This window comes from Chiloscyllium plagiosum, unplaced genomic scaffold (assembly GCF_037043375.1).
Source record: "Chiloscyllium plagiosum isolate Xiang-an unplaced genomic scaffold, Cpla_swu_hap1 HiC_scaffold_2, whole genome shotgun sequence".
Taxonomy (NCBI): Eukaryota; Metazoa; Chordata; class Chondrichthyes; order Orectolobiformes; family Hemiscylliidae; genus Chiloscyllium; species Chiloscyllium plagiosum.
The window spans coordinates 88,297,064-88,320,693 of NW_028270140.1; the positions used below are offsets into that span (position 1 = coordinate 88,297,064).

The window sequence follows — 23,630 nt, forward strand, 5'->3', positions numbered from 1 at the left end:
TTTCCAGCTGACCACCAGAATAAGTCATCCTGAATACAGAGCGCAGCACGGGTCAACGCTGTCGAGAGTGTGGTGCTGGAAAAGCACAGCAAGTCAGGCAGCATTCAAGGAGCAGGAGAATTGGCGTTTTGAGCAAAAGCCCTCTATCTCCTGCTCCTCGGATGGTGCCTGACCTGCTGTGCTTTTCCAGCACCACAAAGGCAAGGACTGATTAGGGATTGTCAACATGGCTTTATGTGTGGGAAATCATGTCTCACAAACTTGATTGAGTTTTTTTGAAGAAGTAACAAAGAGGATTGATGAGGGCAGAGCAGGAGATGTGATCTATATGGACTTCCGTAAGGCGTTCGACAAGGTTCCCCATGGGAGACTGATTAGCAAGGTTAGATCTCATGGAATAAAGGGAGAACTAGCCATTTGAATACAGAACTGGCTCAAAGGTAGAAGACAGAGGGTGGTGGTGGAGGGTTTTTTTTCAGATTGGAGGCCTGTGACCGGTGGAGTGCCACATGGATCGGTGCTGGATCCTCTACTTTTTGTCATTTACATAAATGATTTGGATGCGAGCATAAGAGGTACAGTTAGTAAGTATGCAGATGACACCAAAATTGGAGGTGTAATGGACAGCAAAGAGGGTTACCTCAGATTACAACAGGATCTGGACCAGATGGGCCAATGGGCAGAGAAGTGGAAGATGGAGTTTAATTCAGATAAATGCGAAGTGCTGCATTTTGGGAAAGCAAATCTTAGCAGGACTTATACACTTAATGGTAAGGTCCTAGGAGTGCAGGTTCACAGCTCCTTGAAAGTGGAGTCGCAAGTAGATAGGATCATGAAGAAGGTGTTTGGTATGCTTTCCTTTACTGGTCAGAGTATTGACTACAGGAGTTGGGAGGTCATGTTGCGGCTGTACAGGACATTGGTTAGGCCACTGTTGGAATACTGCATGCAGTTCTGGTCTCCTTCCTACTGGAAAGATGTTGTGAAACTTGAAAAGATTCAGAAACGATTTACAAGGATGTTGCCAGGGCTGGAGGATTTGAGCTATAGGGAGACGCTGAACAGGCTGGGGCTGTTTCCCCTGGAGCGTCAGAGGCCGAGGGGTGACCTTATAGACAGTTACAAAATTATGAGGGGCATGGATAGGATAAATAGACAAAGTCTTTTCCCTGGGATTGGGGAGTCAGGAACTAGAGGGAATAGGTTTAGGGTGAGAGGGCAAAGATATAAAAGAGACCTTTTTCACGCAGAGGGTGGTACGTGTATGGAATGAGCTGCCAGAGGATGTGGTGGAGGCTGGTACAATTGCAACATTTAAGAGGCATTTGGGTGGGTATATGAATAGGCAAGGTTTGGAGGGATATGGGCCGGATGCTGGCAGGTAGGACTAGTTTGGGTTGGGATATCTGGTCAGCATGGACGGTTTGGACCAAAGGGTCTGTTTCCATGCTGTATATCTCTATGACTCTATGACTCTCGACTCTAATCTCCAATATCTGTAGTCCTCACTTTTGCACAGGTCAGTGGTGTGTCCAGGGTGAAAAGGAACACCCAGCAGTGTAGGAAGGCCAATAGCATAACAAATGCATCATTATTCCTGAATCCATGTTCTGTGTAGGAGCATCATGCCAAATTCTCTAAGCAAGACTGTTTCTTCAATCCCATATTCAGTCATTTTAACAACCTGACTCAAACAATTTAAAAGCAAACTACCACAAAATCTAAAATGTAGTTATTTGCCCTGAATGGTTTGCAGCATTACTCCGAACAAAACTCCCAACAGAAATTATTACAGTGTTCGTACAAACATTGAAACAAACATTGTACAAACAGTGATTGAAAACATTGTACAAGCGTGCCTGATGTGCCAGCTCATGAGCAACTACTGCTGTTATGGCTAATTTATTAAAGAATTCCTTCTTTGGATCAAGCAACAATGAACTCTTTCTGAATAGCAGCAGACCCCAATTTTCCATGGCCACTGGTCCGTAGAGAGGCAATGCTACAATATCTGAAAGGATAAAAACAGAGTGAGTCAATTGCAGTGCAAACTCATGTATCAGAACACAATTGCTTGACATTTAGTTATAGATGTTATCCACGTGAGAGATGTAAAACTGGTGTCAAAGTATCTACTTTTTCAAACAGCATATGGTGCAAATTTCACCATTCTGCTAACAGAGTTTGTGTTGCCAGTGCCAAGATGGCCAGAAAAGAAAGCTGCCGCTGGCCATCCCTCTGGCTGCTGGGTAACTGCAAAGCTGTATTTCCACATGTGCGTGGTCATTGCATTGGCCATTATCACAGCTTTCTGGTTAAAAAGTGCAAACAGAAAGTCACGGGGGCTACATTTGAAACATGTTTTAGGCCCTTTGATACACAAACAAAGAGATAAAAAGTTGAGGCCTTCTTTGCAAATCTGGTTTGTCCTGAACTCGGCTGGCCTAGGTGTGCTCCATTTTCGAATACAGTCTCCAATCAGTCTATTCTGCAGGAATATAGTCACCAATCAGCCTATCCTGAAGGAATACAATCTTTGTACCGTCTAACCTGAAGGAATATGGTATCCATACTGTCTATCCAGTGTGGATTGCTACCCAGGATGCATGTTTAGAGAAATACTTATTTGTATGTGGAATCAGGAAGTGTAAGTGTTTCTCTCGACTGTACTATGGTGCTAAAGACTATTGTCAACTCCACCTTTGCTCCGTCTCTCCTAATGCATTTCACTTTCTCCTAAACACTCTCTTGCAATATTGGGATAACTGGTCTTGCATTTAGATCATTTGCTTCTGCCCAGCTCACATCAGCAAAGCAATTTCTAAGTCAATAGCTTCAAGCACACAGCAGAATCAAACAATCAGTATATAAGATTAAGAGATATTCTAATTGAGATATTTCAGATAAAGGGGAGGGAAATAATTTCATTCAAAGTCAATAAAAGTTGGGAGAATTAGAAAACAGGTAGCTGATTTTAGATGATTGCCTGAAGTCAGAATTATGCCCTCCTCACTTACTGTAAGACTGGAATCATATTATCAGCCTCACTGGATTGGAGTGGCAGATACGCCCCCTGGGTTGGGGGTGGCATGGTGGCTCAGTGGTTAGCACTGCTGCCTCATAGTACCAAGGTCCCAGGTTCAATTCCAGCCTCAGGTGACTGGTTATGTGGAGTCTGCACATTCTCCCCATGTCTGCGTGGGTTTTCTCCAGGTGCTCCAGTTTCCTCCCGCAGGCCAGGTGAATTGGCCATGCTAAATTGCCCATAGTGCTGGGTGCATTAGTCAGGGGGAAATGGGTCTGGGTGGGTTACTCTTCAGAGGGTCAGTGTGGACTGGTTGGGTCAAAGGGCCTATTTCCACACTGTAGGGAATCTAATCATACTTTCCCTGAAGGTCATTAGTGAACAAGCAGTGTGTTTCTGGCAATCCAGCAGTTTTTATTGGCATCTTCTAGTGCTAGGCCACAAATGACTAGAATTATTTAATTCTATTTCCCAAATTGCTGTGATAGGAATAGAACTCCAAATCAGTGTCCTTAAAGGTATATTCTAAAAGGAATCTATGAAGATACTGGTTGCTGTTACCGACTACCATTTTAACCTCATCATATCAAATAAATAGCAGCCTCATAAGTGAGAAAAAAATGGGGCCTGTTGAAATAATTTTGACCTCACTGTAACTTTAACAGAAAATTGGACAAATTGATCTACATCCTGGATATATGTCCTGAAATTGCCCCCCAAAATTCTCTTTCTAATAATTACCTTCAAGTTAAAGCATACAGCTTCTAATAGGAGTTCGATTTGACTAATTTGAATGTGATCTCGGCAATAGAATAGTGCAAATAATACACTTTACACAACAACTTGGAATACTGAAGTAATTTTGTTTCTAAGATAGCTACATAGAAAGGTAGAAGGCAATTTAGCTTATGGTACAATTGGCCTTAATCAGCTCAATACAATAAGATTCCACAAATAATTAGCTTACCTATTTTGGGGAGGGGATAATTCACATCATAATACTTTTCAAAGTATGCGAGTATTGGGCCTGTAATATTTAACGCATATTCAGCTTCACCATTTGATACGGCTGTTTTATCTGCCCACACACGAATCTAAAAAAAAGTCGAATTGAAAACACAGCATTTCCAATATCTTTTGATTTCATAGTAAAACCAGTGCCATTGTCTCGCTACAGTTTATGTAATGATACATTGTATCCAGTAATTCATTTTCTACATTACAGGAGGGCCTACCCTTCAAAATTACTTAATTAGCTGTAAATCATTTGGACATTCTGAAGTTGTGAAAGACGCAATATTGCAGATATTATTAAGCACATGTATTATCTGCTGGTGTTTGTACTGCACACACGTCTCCACGCCTTCCAACATGCTTTGTCTTGGCTTGCAGCACACTCCATTTGAGAGGTTCTAAGCCAGCTACTTTGACACTTCCACTGATAGTAGAATGCAGCATCCACTAACTCTGAGTCAAAACATTCCTCCTTATTGCCCTATTGGATATAATACTAACTAGCTTGCTTTTAGGAATTTTGTTTCTGGGTAATTCGACAAGTGGAAACATTCTTGTCACACTTGTAAAAGAGAATGGTTTTGAAAGGGTTAATGTTCGTGTTACCTTGGCTCCACCTATTCTACTGATGTGAAAGTGCCTGTGTAGGACTGGGATGGACAAAGTTAAAAATCACACAATACGAGGTTATAGTACAACAGCGCTGTTCCTTTGTCAAGTAATTACCTGATGAAGGAGCAGTGCTCCGAAAGCTAGTACTTCCAAATAAACCTGTTGCCTATAACCTGGTGTTGTGTGATTTTTAACTTTATTCTACTGAATACACACCTACAGTCTGTGGTAGAGACGAGCAGTTCCACTCCAGATTCAGAGACAGCAGGTGTATCAATACCAGCTCCATAAGGTCCAAGTAATTATGCCTGACCAAATGCACTCATACTTATTCCTATCAGCAACAAACCTTTTTGATAGCCAAGAATGGTGCCTCTTCTCTAATCACCGTATGGTGATGGTTGCTGTACAACTAATCACAAGATGGCCTCAAGACAAGCAGAAGAGGATTGATGACATCAAATTACCTGAAACAACCCTTATCTAGTACCACCTATTGGTGGAGATGGCAAACACCACTGTTGCATTTACCTTGCCCAACATAGGCTGGGATGTTTTTCCACTGGAGTATAGGAGATTGAGGGGTGACCTTATAGGCTTTATAAAATCACGAGGGATATATATATATATATATATATATAAAAAAGGTGAATGGCTGGTGTCTTTTCCCTAGGGCGGCGGATTTCAGGACTAGAGGGCATATTTATAAGGTGAGAAGAGAAAAGACATGACGGACAATTTGTTTACACAGAGAGTGGTTCATATATCGAATGAACATCCAGTGGTGGATGCAGGTCCAGTTACAACATTTAAAAGACATTTGGATAAGTACATGCATAAGAAGTACATGGTCTGTTTTGTTGTTGCATGTCTCAATGACTCTACATTCAGAATTTTAAAAACTTCTATCAGGTCACCTCTAAGCATCGGAAAGATGTTGTGAAACTTGAAAAGATTCAGAGAAGATTTACAAGGATGCTGCCAGGGTTGGAGGATTTGAGCTATAAGGAGAGGCTGAACAAGCTGGGGCTGTTTTTCCTGGAGCGTCGGAGGCTGAGGGGTGACCTTATAGAGGGTTACAAAATTATGAGGGGCATGGATAAGATAAATAGACAAAGGTTTTTCCCTAGGGTGGGGGAACCCAGACCTAGAGGGCATAGGTTTAGGGTGAGAGGGGAAAGATATAAAAGAGATCTAAGAGGCAACTTTTTCACGCAGAGGGTGGTACGTGTATGGAATGAGCTGCCAGAGGATGTGGTGGAGGCTGGTACAATTGCAACATTTAAGAGGCATTTGGATGGGTATATGAATAGGAAGGGTTTGGAGGGATATGGGCCGGGTGCTGGCAGGTGGGACTAGATTGGGTTGGGATATCTGGTCGGCATGGACGGGTTGGACCGAAGGGTCTGTTTCCACGCTGTACATCTCTATGAATCTATGACTCTGAGCCTTGTCTATTCTGAAAAACAAATTCTCAACTTTCCTCACTCAAAAGTTGAAATCTCTCAGTTCCTTGTAGATGTTTTTTGTACATTCAGACCTTTCTAATGAAAGATAGAATCAAGTTTTTAAATCACATCTTTTGTTACCACAGATTACCTCAAATACTTAACGGTAAAATAAATAATTTTTAAGTACGATAACTTGTAATGTAGGAAACGTAATAGTTGATTTGTGCACAGCAAAGTTGCGCAAACACAATGATGAATAGATAATCTGTCTTGATCATGTTGATTGAAGGATTGACATTGGCTAGATTGTCAGGGAAAATAATTTTCCCTTCTTCAAATTTGCACCCTGGAATCTTTCTGCCCACTTAAAAGGGCAAATGGGGATTTGACTTATGTAAAAAAATGATACTCCCAACAACGTCACATTTCCTCATGATTGCAGTGGATTATCAACTGAGATCCTTATGCTTGAGTCTCTGGAATAATTTCTGTGGTATGGAGAGCAGACTGTACATAATCCTCCCAGAATTGCCTATGTTCCTATGCAAGTTTAATGTACTAAATTATTTTGATTTCCACACCTCAGGAATTAATCCTATGCCATTATCTTTTTTATATTGCTCTTGACCTACAAGTCTCATTCCTGGTGAATGGCTTATGCCTGAAACATCAACTTTCCTGCTCCTCGGATGCTGCCTGACTGGCTGTGCTTTTTCAGCACCACAGTCTTCAACTCTGATAGATATGTTGTCATGTAGAACTCAACAGTTAACAATGACTGACAGTTAACTTGATTTCTCAGGGCAATGCCTTGAGCAATGAACTAGCATTTGACTGTGCACCTGTTCTGTTAAGTTGAAATAGGGGCAGTGTATGTACATATTCATTTTATTATTGATTCAGGTAAATGTTGCCCAATTGCAAAAATACATTGAACATTGGCAATGAGTTGTGAGTTTTGCATGCAGAAGGTGATTGGGTATAATCAGTAACCTGCTTGTTGTGAACATCCAGTGGAATAAGATATTTGATTCTATGCTGCAACCTTTGAGATATATCTGGCATCACACGAACACTGAAACTCAAATCACATTACTCATTTATGGTAGGCAGAGAATCTTTTTGGCTTGATGGTAATATCCTGTTAATGGCAAACATCACTAATATTGCTACTGTGTAGCTATCTTCACCTTTCAGAACACTTTACTATTTTATTTATTTTTAACTTGAATTAAACATGATATTATTAATCTACTAGAGATAACATTTCAGAAGGAAATTGTATGCATAAAGCTCATAAAAATAATAAAGATTAAGAACTTGATAGTTACCTCTATGTCATTATAAGTTGTGCTAACGTAATCATAGTCAAAAATAACAAAAGCAATTATATAGGTAGACATCTTCACAGTGGTGTTAAATGTCGTAACTTTCCATTTACCATCCTCGTCCAGTCTTTCGGAAACATCTAAAAATTCAAAAAATTCAACTTAAGTAGTTTCCCATTGCATTTTCACCACTACAAAAGTTTACATTACACAAACTCATGTCTTCGTCCTCATGTGTTTAGTCACTGATAGAAATATTCCTTTCAAAGAAATGCCTGATTTTGCAGCAGATATATTGGAAAAAGAGATATTCTTATCTTCTGAAGAATTCACAGATGCTTAATCCAAAGCAGAAGTATGCTGATTGTAAATAAGCCAGTATTATAATGATTGATGTGAACTCACACACCAGATGTTGATACCTGAGAGAGAGAAGTTGTGGGGAGGTGAAGATGAAGAGTTAAAGATTATTCCAACAACAGTGAGCATTTTCCAGATTTACCAGTTTAACAAGGCATTGCGCTGAAACCAGAAGTCCTGCCAGTAGTAACTTACAGATTGTGATTTATACAACAACAGGGACAGTGCAAATGTCACTATGATCACAGGATGGTTGAAGATTGCTGGTGCATGCTCAATAGGAAAAAACACAAGGAATTAGGCTATGGGTGATCTTGTAAGGAAATATACAGTAAAATAACCAATTGGAAACAAAAGGAAAATGAATCAGTTTACTAAGAAGCAGTTTCTTTATTATTATAATGAGCAGAACATATGGTTGCATTCAATTGTGCTGTCTGCTGTTAATACTTTGCTTGGAATTCATTTTTCTGCTGAAGTTAAATTATTATAATTTGATCCGCTGACTCATTTTGTTACCATTTGAGTGCAGAACACAAGATTTTTCAATAATGCAGGCATCTCTGTACAATGTACTTGGCACACTATTACTTTCCATGGTTTTGAATGGCGCCTGTTTTATTTATGAAATGAAAATCATTGGAACAACTGAACATGGGCTGGCAGCATTCACCTCATATACAGAAACAAGCACCTACTCTTACATCATACCCTGGAATAGTGAAGTGTCTTCTTGAAATTCTTTGTGGTTTCAACATGAATGAGGAAACTTTAATTCCTGTCTTATGTTTTATTGTGCTCTCATTAGGAGAAAGTGAGGACTGCAGATGCTGGAGATCAGAGCTGAAAATGTGTTGCTGGAAAAACACAGCAGGACAGGCAGCATCCAAAGAGCAGGAGAATCAATGTTTCGGGCATGAGCCCTTCTTCAGGAATGAGGAAAGTGTGCCAAACAGGCTAAGATAAAAGGTAGGGAGGAGGGACTTGGGGGAGGGGCGTTGGAAATGCGATAGGTGGAAGGAGATTAAGGCGAGTGTGATAGGCCGGAGTGGGGATGGGGGCGGAGAGGTCAGGAAGAAGATTGCAGGTTAGGAAGGCGGTGCTGAGTTCGAGGGTTGGGACTGAGACAAGGTGGGGATAGGGGAAATGAGGAATCTGGAGAAATCTGAGTTCATCCCTTGTGGTTGGAGGGTTCCTAGACAGAAGATGAGGCGCTCTTTCTCCAGCCGTCGTGTTGCTATAGTCTGGCGATGGAGGAGTCCAAGGACCTGCATGTCCTGGTGGAGTGGGAGAAGGAGTTGAAGAGTTGAGCCACGGGGTAGTTGGGTTGGTTGGTGCGGGTGTCCCTGAAACATTCCGCAAGTAGGCGGCCTGTCTCCCCAATATAGAGGAGGCCACATTGAGTGCAGCGGATGCAGTAAATAATGTGTGGAGGTGCAGGTGAATTTGTGGCGGATATGGAAGGATCCCTTGTGGCCTTGGAGGGAAGTAAGGGGGGAGGTGTGGGCGCAAGTTTTGCATTTCGTAGTGTTGCTATGGTCTGGCGATGGAGGAGTCGTGTTGCTATGGTCTGGCGATGGAGGAGTCGTGTTGATATGGTCAGTGTTGCTATGGTCAGTTGCTATGATTTCAGTGAGTCCCTCTCTTACTGCACACCCCAGGTCATCTCCTCTGCCCAGAAGCTATTCAGCCACGTTTTCCCATCTCCAAATGGACCCCACCACCAGGGATATATTTCCCTCCCCTCCCCTATCAGTGTTCCGAAAAGACCACTCCCTCTGTGACTCCCTCGCCAGGTCCACACCCCCCACCAACCCAACCTCCATTCCTGGCACCTTCCCCTGCAACCGCAAGAAATGCTAAACTTGCGCACACACCTCCCCCCTTACTTCCCTCCAAGGCCCCAAGGGATCCTTCCATATCCGCCACAAATTCATCTGCACCTCCACACACATCATTTACTGCATCCGCTCACCTGGTGTGACCTCCTCTTTATTGGGGAGACAGGCTGCCTACTTGCGGAACGTTTCAGAGAACACCTCTGGGACACCCACACCAACCAACCCAACCACCCCATGGCTCAACAATTCAACTCCCCCTCCCACTCCACCAAGGACATGCAGGTCCTTGGACTCCTCCATCGCCAGACCATAGCAACACGACGGCTGGAGGAAGAGCGCCTCATCTTCTGTCTAGGAACCCTCCAACCATAAGGGATGAACTCAGATTTCTCCAGTTTCCTCATTTCCCCTCCCCCCACCTTGTCTCAGTCCCAACCCTCAAACTCAGCACCACCTTCCTAATCCATGCCTCTCATGCAATCTTCTTCCTGACCTCTCCGCCCCCACCTCCACTCCAGCCTATCACCTTCGCATTAACCTCCTTCCACCTATCGCATTTCCAACGCCCCTCCCCCAAGTCCCACCTCCCTACCTTATATCTTAGCCTGCTTGGCACACTTTCCTCATTCCTGAAGAAGGGCTCATGCCCGAAATGTCGATTCTCCTGCTCCTTGGATTCTGCCTTACTTGCTGCGCTTTTCCAGCAACACATTTTCAGCTTTGTGCTCTCATTAACCTTGTTCCTAAAACTGATGCTGCCTGATGAGGCATACTCTAATCTCCTATAATGAGTTTTCATGTACCCATATTTGGTTGGTCGACACAGAGTAGCAGAAGACACAGCAATCTTTTGATGGCAGTAAGTTACCCACTTAAACATCATTGAACACATAATCAAGGTCTCCTGACTTCATCATACTGATGCCAAACACAGAATGCTAGAGAGACTCAGCAGTTTGGCAGTCTGTATGGTGAGAGAGACAGAGTTTATGTGTCAAGTCTAATGTGACTCTTCTTTAGAACTGAAAGGTGTTGGGATTTTGTAAAAATATACTTTTGATAGACATAGAGGAGAAGGAGTAAGGGCTCCCTGTGTACAGCCTTCTGATCTGCCTTCACCTCTGTCAAAAACATTTTTAAAAAATTAAACCTTTTAATTCTGAAGAACAATCATACTGGACTTGAAATGTTGACTGTTCCTTTCTCTAGATACTGTCAATCTTGTTAGTTTCTCAAGCATTCTCTGTGTTTGCGATGTTTGCGAAGATTTGGAGCTCAGGTTGATGATAAGTATGTAAGTTAGCTCGCTGAGTTTGAAGGTTTGTTTTCAGATGTTTCATCACAATACTAGGTAACTCCATCTCACTGGAGACTCTCACTGATGATGCTACCTAGTATGGTGACGAAACATCTGAAAACAAACCTTCCAGCTCAGCGAGCTAACTTACATACTTATTCACTGTGTTTGTTTCAGATTTGGTCTATAATGTCATCTTCATCCAAGAAAGTCACAGGATTGCGCAAAACTCAAAGTAAAACTAACAAAATCTCTTGCTTGAAGGTATGGGTGTTTCACTTAAGTTAACAAACATCTCCTGATCTTCTAAACTGGAACTTGTTGATTTTCTTCAGTTGTGGAGACCTAACAAGAGAAAACTATTGATTCACAAGCAAGGCCACAAAAGATGTTTTAAAAGAAGTCACCATGACTACAGATATATTCAACCCTCGTCATCTGCAGTTCTGGTCGCCCAGTTATAGGAAGAACGTTATTAAACTGGTTGGTTCAGAAAAGATTTGCCAGGATGTTACTTGGAATGGAAGGTTTGAATTAAAAATAAAATGGAAAGACTGGGACTTTATTTCATTGGAGCATGGTAAAATCATGACGGGCATAGAAAAGATGAATGACAAGTGTCTTTTCCCTGGGGGGTGGGGGAGTTGAAAGCTAAGATACATACTTTTAATGTGAGAGAAAGATTTAAAAAGGACATGTGAGACAACTTTTTACAACGAGAGTGGTTCATGTGTGGAATGAACTGCTAGAGAAAGTGGTGGATGCAGATCATGTTACAACGTTTAAAAGACATTTGGATAAGTTCATAAGGAAGGATATGGGCCAAATGCAGGCAAAGGGGACTAGTTTAGTTTGGGCAGATGGTCATTATGGACTGGTTGGATTGTAAGATCTGTTTCCATGCTGAATGACTCTATGATTCTATAACTAGTCCATGCTGACCAGGTATCCAAAACCAAACTGGTCCAATTTGCCTGTGTTTGGCTTATATCCCTCTAAATCTTTCATATTCATATACCTGACCAAATATCTTTTAAATGTTTGAGTTGTACCTTCCTCTACCACTTCCTCTGGCAGCTCATTCCTGCCACACATCACCTGCTATGTGAAAAAGTTATCCCCAAGGTCCCTTTCAAATCTTTCTCCTATGCCTCTAGTTTTGGACTCGCCTACCCTTGGAAAAATACCTTTGCAATCCACCTTATCCATGCCTCTCATGATCTTATAAACCTCTATAAAGTCATCCTTCAGTCTCTGGCACTCCAGGCGAAAAAGTTCATCCTCACCTTATACCTAAAAATCCTCCAGTCTTGGCAACATGCTTGTAAATTTATTTGTATCTTTTAAGGTTTAACAACATCCTTCCTATAGCAGGGCGACCAGAACTGTACACAGTATCCTACAAGTGGCCTCATCATTATCTTGTACAGCTGCAACATGTCATCCCAACTCCAATACTAAATGCTCTGACAAATGAAGGCAAGCGTGTCTTCTTTATCCCCTGTCTACCTATGACACCACTTTCAAGGAACTATAAACCTGCAACCCCATGTCTCTCTGTTCAACAACAGTCCTCAGGTTTCTACCATTAACTGTATACATCTTTCCCTGGTTTGCCTTCCCAAAATGTAACACCTTGCATTTATCTAAATTCAATTCCATCTGCCACTTCTCAGTCCATTGACCCATCTGACCAAGATTACTCTTAGATAATCTTCACAGTTCACTATACCACTAATTTTGAAGTCATCCTCAAATTTAAGTAGATTATGTTTTAAAAATACATAAGTCACACAGTTTACAATACAATGAATACAATGGATGAAATGGCCTCTTTCTCTATGATCATTCTATGATTCTGTGGTTCTGAGATTTCGTGGGGAATCAGTGATATGAGGAAAGATTGGAATGGCTCATATATACTTTTAACACAGTTGTAATCATAAAGAAGATTTACTTATTTCAACCTTATTGTTGGAGGTTATCTTCCTTCGGGAATAGATGCATTTATTTTCTGAAATTATTCATGCAGTTTATAAATCTTGGCATGGTCATATTGAGCCAAAGTGGTCTGATACATTACAAGTTGGAGAGTGTGGTGCTGGAAAAGCACAGCAGGTCAGGCAGCATCCGAGGAGCAGGAGAATCAACATTTCGGGCATAAGCCCTTCATCCTGATACATTACAAGGTTCTGGGATGGGTACTGCTTTGAAAGGATTTATATTTATAAGAAAACAAGAGATAAGAAGCAATAACATTGGCTACAAATGGAAATTATTTTATTGATGAGAATGCTTCATTCAATTATTGAGTTCTGGTGCGCCTTATAATCATTAGCAAGAAGTCTTCCAATTGGAAAGGCTCAGAAGCCGAATGGCACAGTGTCTAACACTGCTACCTCACAGCACCAGGGATCTGGGTTTGCTTCCCCCTCGGGTGAATGTTCTGCGTAGGGTTTGCATATTGTCCCAGTGTCTGCGTGGGTTTTCTCCTGCAGTCCAAAGATGTGCAAGTTAAGTGGATTGCCCATACTGTCCAAGGATGTGCAGGCTAAGTGAATTAACCATGGGAAATGCAGGGTTACAGGAGGGGTGGGTCTGCGTGGGATGCTCTTTGGAAGGCCAGTGTAGACTCATTGGGCCAAATGGCTTGCCACCACACTGTAGGAATTCTATGATCCCAAGGTCTTCTGCCTCAACATCAGTTGTGGTGATCTTTCTAAGAAAACTCATGTTCAAACCATTTTGTACTGCCAAGTTATGCAGAGCATATTGACCAAAACCAAAATGTCTGAGCAAATTCTGGAGAATTGAGGAGAAACCCCATGTGGAATTCTTTACATCTAGTCAAAAATGTTTGGCACAGTCAAAAAGTTCTGAAAGTTAAGGACATTCAGTTTATGCGCAAGGATTTTACATGGATGTCAACAATTATATTCTGCACTTTTGGATAAAACTAGAAAGCTCTATTTGGCTATGGGCTGGCATTCATGCTAAACTGAATGAACCAATAATGAAGTTATTGATTAAATGGATGAATGTCCTGATGACATTTTGGATCATATTTGACGGAGAGATCTTAAGATTTGTTAGTGTTGTAAAGGTTCGGAGCTATTGCCGTATTTACTATCAAAGGCAGAATTCACTGGTAAGCTGCTGTTGTTTGCAGATCTTTATGGGAAAGTCATGGGAAAAGCTTTCCTAGTGCCTTCATGACTCTTTCTTAAGGTTTTTGTATGGTCCATGTAGCTTTCAGGGAATTCTTTAGGGAAATGTTGTATGTGTTTGGACACATTTTGATTCTCCTTTCCCTAGTATTGCATGTAAGGACAGAGAAGTCTAATAACTTTGTCACAGGTCCTCAGGCTATCAGGGACAAGATCAGTTCCATCTTGTAATCCAAAAAAAACTACAAGATCTCTCTTCAAAGTCCAGTAATCCCTCCTCATCATTGAATCTTACAGTGAGGAAGAGGCCCTTTGGCCCATCAAGTCTACATGGTCAATAGTATACTACTACCTACGCTAGTCCCACTTTCCCACATTTGGCCCATAGCCTTGAATGTTATGACATTTCAAGTGTTCATCCATGTACGCTTAAAAGTTGTGAGGTTTCCTACCTCAAGTGCTCTTCCAGGCAGTGTATTCCAGACCCCTACCACCTTCTGGGTAGAAAGGTTCTTCCTCATATCCCATCTAAATCTCCTGTCTTTCGCTTTAATTATTAACCCTTCAACTAAGTGGAACAACTGCTTTCTCTTCACCCCATCCATGCCTCTCATAATCTTATACACCTCTACCATGCTCCTCCCTCAGCATTCTCTACTCCAAAGAAAACAATCCATGCTCATCCAGCCTCTTTTCTGAAATAGCTGAAAAGCCCCATTTGAGGAAACATCCTTTGAACCCCCTCCAGTGCAATCACATCCTTCTTGTAGTGTGGTGGCCAGAACTGCACAAATATTCCAGCTGTGGCCTATGCAAAGTTCTCTACAGCTCCAAAATGACCTCCCTGCACTTATAATCTATGCCGTGACTGATAAAGGCAGGAGTCCCCTGTATGCCTTCTTCACCACCTTATTAACTTGCCCTGCCACTTTCAGGGATCGGTGGACAAGCATCCCAGGATCCCTCTGTTCCTCTGAGCTTCCTAGTGTCTTACCATTCATTAAGTACTTCTTTGTCTTTTTCCTTTTTCCAAACAACATCACTTCACACTTATCAATGTTATATTCCACCTCCTGGCAATGAGTTCACCTCAGTTGATTCGATTGTTGGTTTTAAGAGCAGTGTGATGCCAACAGTGTGGGGTCAATTCCCATCACCAGCTTGAGGTTACCATGAAGGACACTTCTTCTCAACCTCTTCCCTCACCTGAGGTCTGGTAGCCCTCAGGTTAAATCACCACTGATCGCTTCTCTCTAATGAGAGAGCAGCCCCTATGGTCTGGTAAGACTATGGCGACACAATACAATACAATTCGATATGATCAATCCATTTATATTCTTCTGTAAATAAGATCTTCTTCCTTACTATAACCACACTGCAAATCGTTGTATTATCCAAATGTTTACTTATTATCTTCCACCTCACTCTCATCTACATCATTTATGAATATCACAAACAATAAGGGACCCAGCTTTGATCCTTATAGTGTGTCACTGCACACTGAGCTCCAATCACACAAACAATTGTCTTCCACCACCCTCTGTTTCCTACCACTAAACTAATTTTGGATTCATCTTGCCAACTTATCCTAGTGTTTATTTGAATGTTTTACCACTTATTCAGGAATTACGTTTGAGGAGGAGACAACGTGAAAATACTGAGCAGAGGAAAAACAGGTGTAGAGGATGTCTAAGTCTGCTCGTCTAATTATTCAGTCTCATTGCATCTTTGCTCATGCGATAATGGTGTAGCTGGCTAGGTTAGGATTTATTGCCCATTTCTAATTGCTCAGAGGGCAGTGGAGAGCCAACCACATGCCCATTACATATAAACCAGACCAGGTATGGACGGCAGATTTCCTAACCTAAGGGGTACCTAAAACTAGATGGATTTTTACAACAATTGACAAATGTTTGCGTTGTCATCATTGGACCTGATTTTTAACAGATTCAAATTTCACCATCTGCCATAGTGGAATTCAAATACATTTCACCAGATATCAGCTTTGGTTAATACCATGAGGTCACTGCCACCCCTTCCCCCACAAGATAGAGCTTATTGCAGATATATTCTAACCAACCTGTTCAAGGATCGAAAAGTAGGTGGGATTTGAACTTGGGCTTTCTGGCTCAGAGGTAGGGAATAATACCACAATAGCTGAGGAGACCCTGTCCTACATCCAACAATGGCTTATTTAATTGCAGCACTGCCCTTAATAACAAATGCTTAATTTAGTAACAACATGATTCATATTACATGGTGGATCAGGCTTTTCATGTGAGCATCGTGGGTAAAAGTGTGTCTCAGCAAATCAGTCCAACAACCATAATCCTACATCCACGGAAGGTCATCACAACATTCACTATGTATTTCTATGATTATATGAGTTCTTTCTTGTATTAAGTGAAAACATGTCAGGGATAGATAGGATAGATCGAGTGAATCCTTAGAAGAGTGTAAAGGCAGTAGGAGTACACTGAAGAGGGAAATCAGGAAGGCAAAAAAAGAGAGATGAGATAGTTTTGGCAAATACAGTTAAGGATAATCCAAAGGGTTTTTACAAATACATTAAGAACAAAAGGGTAACTAGGAAGTGAAAAGGACCCCTCAAAGAACAGCAAGGCAGCCTTTGTGTGGTGCCATAGGAGATGGGGAATATACTTTGCATGTGTTTACTATGGAGAAGAAAATGGAAGATATAGGATGTGGCGAAATAGATAGTGACACCTTGAAAAATGTCCATGTTACATAGGTGGAAGTGCTACATGCCTTGAAACGTAAAAAAGTAGATAAATTCCCAGGACCTGATCAGGTGTAGCCTAAAACTCTGTAGAAGCTAGGGAAGTGATTTCTGGGCCTCTTGCTGAGTTATTTGTATCATCAATAGTCACAGGTGAGGTGCCAAAAGACTGAAGTTGGTTAACATGGTACCATTATTTAAAAAGGTGGTAAGGACAAGCCAAGGAACTATAGACTGGTAACCCTGATGTTGGTGGTGGGCAAGTTGTTGGAGAGAATCCTGAGGGACAGGATTTACACATATTTGGAAAGGCAAGGACTGATTAAGGATAGTCAACGTGGCTTTGTGCGTGGGAAATCATGTCTCACAAACTTGATTGAGTTTTTTGAAGAAGTAACAAAGAGGATTGATGAGGGCAGAGCCGTAGTTGTGATCTATATGGATTTCAGTAAGGCGCTCGACAAAGTTCCCCATGGAAGACTTGTGAGCATGATTAGATCTCATGGAATACAGGGAGAACTAGCCATTTGTATACAGAACTGGCTCAAAGGTAGAAGACAGAGGGTGGTGGTGGAGGATTGTTTTTCAGACAGGAGGCCTGTACCAGTGGAGTGTCACAAGGATCAGTGCTGGGTCCACTGCTTTTCTTCATTTTTATAAAGATTTGGATATGAACATTGGAAGTATAGTTAGTAAGTCTGCTGATGACACCAAAATCGGAGGTGCAGTGGACAGTGAAGAAGGTTACCTCATATTACAACAGGATCTTGATCAGATGGGCCAATGGGCTGAGGAGTGGCAGATGGAGTTTAATAAGATAAATGTGAGGTGCTGCATTTTGGGAAAGCAAATCTTAGCAGGACTTATATTCTTAACAGTAAGGTCTTAGGGAGTGTTGATGAACAAAGAGACCTTGGAGTGCAGGTTCACAGCTCCTTGAAAGTAGAGTCGTAGGTAGATAGAATAGTGAAGACGGTGTTTGGTATGCTTTCCTTTATTGGTCAGAGTATTGAGTTCAGGCGTTGGGAGGTCATGTGGCCACTGTACAGGACATTGGTTAAGCCACTTTAGGAATATTGTATGCAATTCTGGTCTCCTTCCTATTGGAAGGATGTTTTGAAACTTGAAAGGGTTCAGAAATGATTTACAAAGATGTTGCCAGGGTTAGAGGATGTGAGCTATAGGGAGAGGCTGAATAGGCTGGGGCTGTTTTCCCTGGAGCGTCGAAGGTTGAGGCGTGACCTTAGAGGTTTATAAAATCATGAGGGGCATGGATAGGGTAAATAGACAAAGTCTTTTCCCTGGGGCAGGGGAGTCATAATTAGAGGGCATAGGTTTAGAGTGAGAGGGGAAAAATATATAAGAAGTCTAAGGGGCAACGTTTTCAAGCAGAGGCTGGTGCGTGTATGAAATGAGTTGCCAGAGGAAGTGGTGAAGGCCAGTACAGTTGCAACATTTAAAAGACATCTGGATAGGTATATGAATAGGAAGGATTTAGAAGGATATGGGCCAAATGCTGACAAATGGGACTAGATTAGGTTGGGATATCTGGTCGGCGAAAGTGAGGACTGCAGATTCTGGAGATTAGAGTCGAGAGTGTGATGCTGGAAAAGCACAGCAAAAGGCCTTCATCAGGAATGAGGCTGGGAGCCTCGAAGGTGGAGAGATAAATGGGAGGGGGGTAGGACTGGGGGTGAGGTAGCTGAGAGTGCAATAAGTGGATGGAAGTGGGGTAATGGCGATAGGTCAGAGAGGAGTGTGAAACGGATAGGTGGGAAGGAAGATGGACAGATGGGACAAGTCATGAGGGGAGTGCTGAACTAAAAGGTTGGAAATGGGATAAGGTTGGGGGAAGGGAAATGAGGAACCTGGTGAAACTGGGATATCTGGTTGGCATGAACGAGTTGAACTGAGGGGTCTGTTTCCATGCTGTACATCTCTATGACTCTATGGCTCTATAATGAGACAGAAATTTCTTCAAATGAATAAATGTTACAATAATCTTGTTGTGCATTGCAGACAGACTAACACAAATGCAGAATGACAGCTACAGAATGATGTTGCTCTGATTAGTTGCCAATGGTGTGGTTTATTAAATGAAACCAGATTGCTTTTAGAATAATGACTTATTATCTGACTCACCAATTGCTGGCATGTTAGAAATTGCTACAAACTCGGGGCGGTTCACAAGCCTGATGTCAAAAGTTGCCTTCATAGCGGGTTCATCAAAACATGGGAAAACTGACCGGGCAAATGTTGGTTCCAACAAGGATGCAATGATAGGTCTGATTGGAGGAAAAAAACATACAACTTATTATTTATTTTTCATTTCAGTCTAAAAAAGCAAAAACATGGAAGTCGAAAACCATCCAGATTATACAGTTCTCAGCGCACTATTTACAATGAGGGCAAAGGTTTTGGAGACCTTCCCAGAAGAGAGTCAGTTCGTGCTTTCAGTATTAACCATATGAAAGAAGCTAGTATTGAAGATCTAAGACCCCTCAAGAGGGGCCTCTTGGTTCGAGATCGGTCAAAAGAATCAACGAATACGGTCTGTTCAAAAAGCAAGGTTCATTAGTTTATTGAATTAAGGTACCTTGACGCAATTCTATCCAGCAACACAGAGATTGAAGCTTCTGTGTTCTGTGATGAAGTTGCGCAATTACATCTGAAAATTACAAATTATTTGTATGTTTTTTAAGAAATAGTTCAGCCTTAATTACAAGAAAGACCAATCACATATAATAAGGTGACATGATTGAAGACAGGCTAATCAAATGGTATTCTTTGGAAAAGATATCTTATTTATGTAAATTGTCATGCCATGTATCAGTTCAAGGTTAGTTCAAATGGTCAATTTATGTGTCAGTATTAATTTTATGAAAACTCTATTGTCCTCTTATCTTTGAGTTTCAGCTTAATTCTGCAAATCAGCAGTACAGGTTCACAGGCTGTATAGTATGTAGTATTCTTTTTAAATCGAGAAAACATTTTGTGGTAAATAAAAATCTACATATACTTGTTGCCTAAATTCAAATTTTATATCTTCAGTATAACAGAAGAACACCACATTCTCTTGAGTTTAGTTGGTGTTCAAATTTTAGATCCTCATTGCCCCTTTTGGTCATTCTACGACCACACCATAAAGGCATGGATCAAGTTAATCCAATTCAAAAAGACTGCCATACTTCCTCTTCCTCCAAAGGGGAATCAAGGGCAGGCAATGATGTTTCCTTATCATGATTTAAATAACGAAGAAGCATTTTCTGGGTGGAACCAATATTGTCAATAATACACTTAATTATATCAATACTGACAAAAAGACCAATTAAAACAATAGCACCATACATAGCCATATTAATTTTACAGTTGTACCATGAGTTAAAATCCTAATCCCCCCATCCCGCACCTTCATTCATTTGGTTGACAAAAGTGCGAATATTATTAATATGTCTAGTAATGTTTTTGATAAGATCAGTGACCCCCATAATGCATTTTCCTTTAACTATAGTGCAAAATCCACCTTCCTTCGGTTTTGTTGGGCAAATAAGTGCAATTCTGAAAGCATGTCCCTAATTTCTATTAAGGCAGCACTTGTGTCATTTCACAAAATTGTGAGTCCACAAATGAGATAATTATGGTCTTGATGACTAATAATTCCTAAGGACTCTCCTAATGAAAGAACACTAAGAGCTGCATATGCCAATGAGTGTGTCTTACTTCTTGATATGGCCTTTGGATTCTTCCATTCTGCACAGAAGTCAGGAGAAACTGGATGTTTAAAAGGGGAATTATGATCTTGTTGCCAGGTAATTGGTCAGAGAACAGGAGTTGGAAATAGTGTTCCTACAGCTACGGCGCAAGGAGTACTTGGTCTATTCAGAACAAGGTAGTTAGTTGCCTTATTATAACTGAATAAAATAATATCCAGGTTTAGCATAGGTAATAGAGGGACCTTCCCAGTAAGAAGCGGGCCTAACTTTGTGACTTCCTGGGGTATGTGGATAATCCATAATTACATAATTTGGCCCTGGGTGTTAAGGGTGAAAATCATCTAATCTAATGAGGTGAGTTTCTTGATAAGAAACATGGTCAACATCCCAAAATTGCTCAACCCATCCAATAATTGGGAAAATATTAGTGTCATTAGGGGTATCATAATGAAGGTGGTGTTGTTACTCTCTTCACATAGAGTTAGAATTCCAGTGGTAATAGGGATACATTTTTCATTAAGGCATACACATGAGATGCGAGGTCCTTCAGAAAAGCAGTGACAACTAATACATTTAATCATAGCATAGGGAATAATTTTAGGTAGTCTTTCATAAGCGCACCCCCATCCCTTACCATTGTAGCAATTTGGATAGGATATTGTGGATTTATTGGAGGAAGTCCATAAATAAGTAGCAGGTGGGGATAGGTAATAACTAAAAACATAAATACTGTAAATACTTTAGTACTATTCCATACCCCATGTTAGGATTTGGAAGGATAAAATGGGTCAGGGAGTCTCTTGCTGAAGTAAGGGCGTAACAAATTACTTCATCTTCTCCAAAAATTTTACTATGGGTTTCTAGAAACATCCCCCTTTGTCTTTTTTACCACGTGATCTATCTGAAAGGGGACAAGACTTACCAGGAATACCCATAGTACAAATGTAATCAAATTGGCACACAACACCTTTAGAGGATAAAGATCATTTAGACTTGTTCTGTAAATGAATTGTTAATTTTTTTATGCAGGTGACCACTGCAAAAGTCATTCTTGGCAACATTCAGTCTTTTGACACACAAGGACATCTTGCAGGCATAGTTGGTACAGTCTCTGTTTGCTCAGGATTGCAATGTCCCTTCTTGTGCACCAATGCTGGCAATGGCAAGTCCACACAGCAGGTCAAGTTCGATCTTTATCATCTCCCCCCTTGCAAGGTTGGAGACCGCTAAGTGTCCATTGTAATAAAGTATAAACCATTTCCTACTTGTATATAAGTATATACAATATACATATATTCAATTAAAATAGGCAGCAGCAAAGAAGTAACACAAACTAATCTAGTAGAGGTCACCCATATTCTGGTTTGAGTATTGTGGGAATACCTTATTTGAGGCCGTAATTTGTGCTCTTCAGCAGGCTAGAAGCCCTAAGAGTAATTTTGAAATAAATAATTCTCAAATTAATCAAATTCAAATAGCCCACTGAAGTAAATATATTGCCCATACTGGCAAAAATCTCGTTCATTTTAAACTCTGCACTAGAGATTCGCTTCCTACCCATTATTTTCTTATTTTATATGGAAAAGCCCAGACATGGGCGAATTAAGCAAACCTATTCTTATAAATCCAGCATTGCTAGGATGCAATACTCGTTGAAGTTTTTCTACTAAAAAAATCTATATTATCTAAAATTTAGATTAGTTCTGCAATATATTGTATTCTCTTTTTTAAAAAAAAATCATCAACATTGTGCCCAATTAAATGGCCTAATCTACAGCGTCAGTCAACAGTAATTAGAATTAAGTGTAGGAACCTAAGGGTAATTTTGAGCAGAAAAGTTGGTAATGAATATTGGCTGGAGGGCAATGCTGTCCCCAAATAATTGTAACATGACACAAAGCTTTCAAACCACACTGAAATTTTTCTAATATTGAGCTAAACCTAGAATTTAGATATTGGTACAATCTTAAAATTATAAACCATCACCGTTCAGTATTAAATATCTAAGTGAAGATAATAGCTCAGCCAGACACTCCTTCTTAGATCTAACAGTCCAATGCAAAAATAAATCAAATCAACCTGTGTGTATTCTTATAAGCCCATACACAAAGCAAAGATATTTAGGCTTAGCGTCCATGTATGAAATCAAATCACTTGATAATTCAGTCAGTAGCATATTGTAGTATAAAGTGCCTGTATTTATTTCAGAAATGGAAATTTGCAAATTACTTCCAAATTTCGAAGCACTATTGAAAACAATCCAAACATCAAACTCATATGAAAACAGTCAGTAAGCAATAGAGAAATCATCCTCTACATTGTGAATTGGCATTGAACAGACAGTCTCATTCCCCCGTGATTTTTGCACCTTACCCAGGTCTGGCATACCCATCCTTATACTGTGTCTAACCGGGTTTTGCTCGGGACCCAATGGGATCAGAAGTTTGGGGCGTATGGCTGCCTGCTTGGCAGCTGCATATACTTGCCCATTACTTTAGAAACAGTATCAGCATGAGCCAAACATCTTGATAATCTTCAGATTGATTGAACAAAATAGCATTACTATAACGCTGCTCCCTTGGGGTTTAAAAATGTTCAATGTTCCCACAAGGCTTCAAAATCGTGGATCATATTAAAAGCACAATGAAGAGTCAGTGTATATTAGTAGATTTTCTTTTTGATAGGATGAAAGCAGGTCAATCCCAACGTCAGCTCCGAGGTAACATTAAAGACACATTACTACCCATTGGCCACATTTCAACAATTAAAGCAAGGGCCAGGCATTTGCCCCTAGGCTTTTTGATGTTTTGTTACCAGTCTCAAAGGTGAAATGCTGGGGCCTGCCTGTCCCCATTTTCAGGGTCTCCTCGGAAAAAGGTTGTCCAGCAGTGGTCATTGGGTGCCGTAGGTTCCGCCCCAGTGGGTATCCTGGATCCAATCAACCCTATCAGGGCTGGCATACAGCATTTGGGATCGAGAGGACGCTGAATATAGTTTGTTTTACCTGTAACTTGCATCGTGGTTCAGTCCGGTTCTGGCCATCCCAATAGAAAACCACTGTTCACCTCATTTGCGACTGGAA

At 40.9% G+C, this 23,630-nt stretch overlaps 1 protein-coding gene across 1 annotated transcript in view; it reads right to left on the reverse strand.

Moving 5' to 3' along the window:
• Positions 1–23,630, reverse strand: part of LOC122560501 (aminopeptidase Q-like) — a 157,694-nt gene that overhangs the window by 107,300 nt on the left and 26,764 nt on the right. Inside the window, exons 2-5 of the mRNA XM_043711168.2 lie at positions 18,978–19,120; positions 7,434–7,570; positions 3,993–4,119; positions 1,860–2,011 (exon numbers count right to left, since the gene is read on the reverse strand). Coding sequence (XP_043567103.2) covers positions 1,860–2,011; positions 3,993–4,119; positions 7,434–7,570; positions 18,978–19,120 — 559 coding nt within the window. The remainder of the gene's footprint in view (positions 1–1,859; positions 2,012–3,992; positions 4,120–7,433; positions 7,571–18,977; positions 19,121–23,630) is intronic.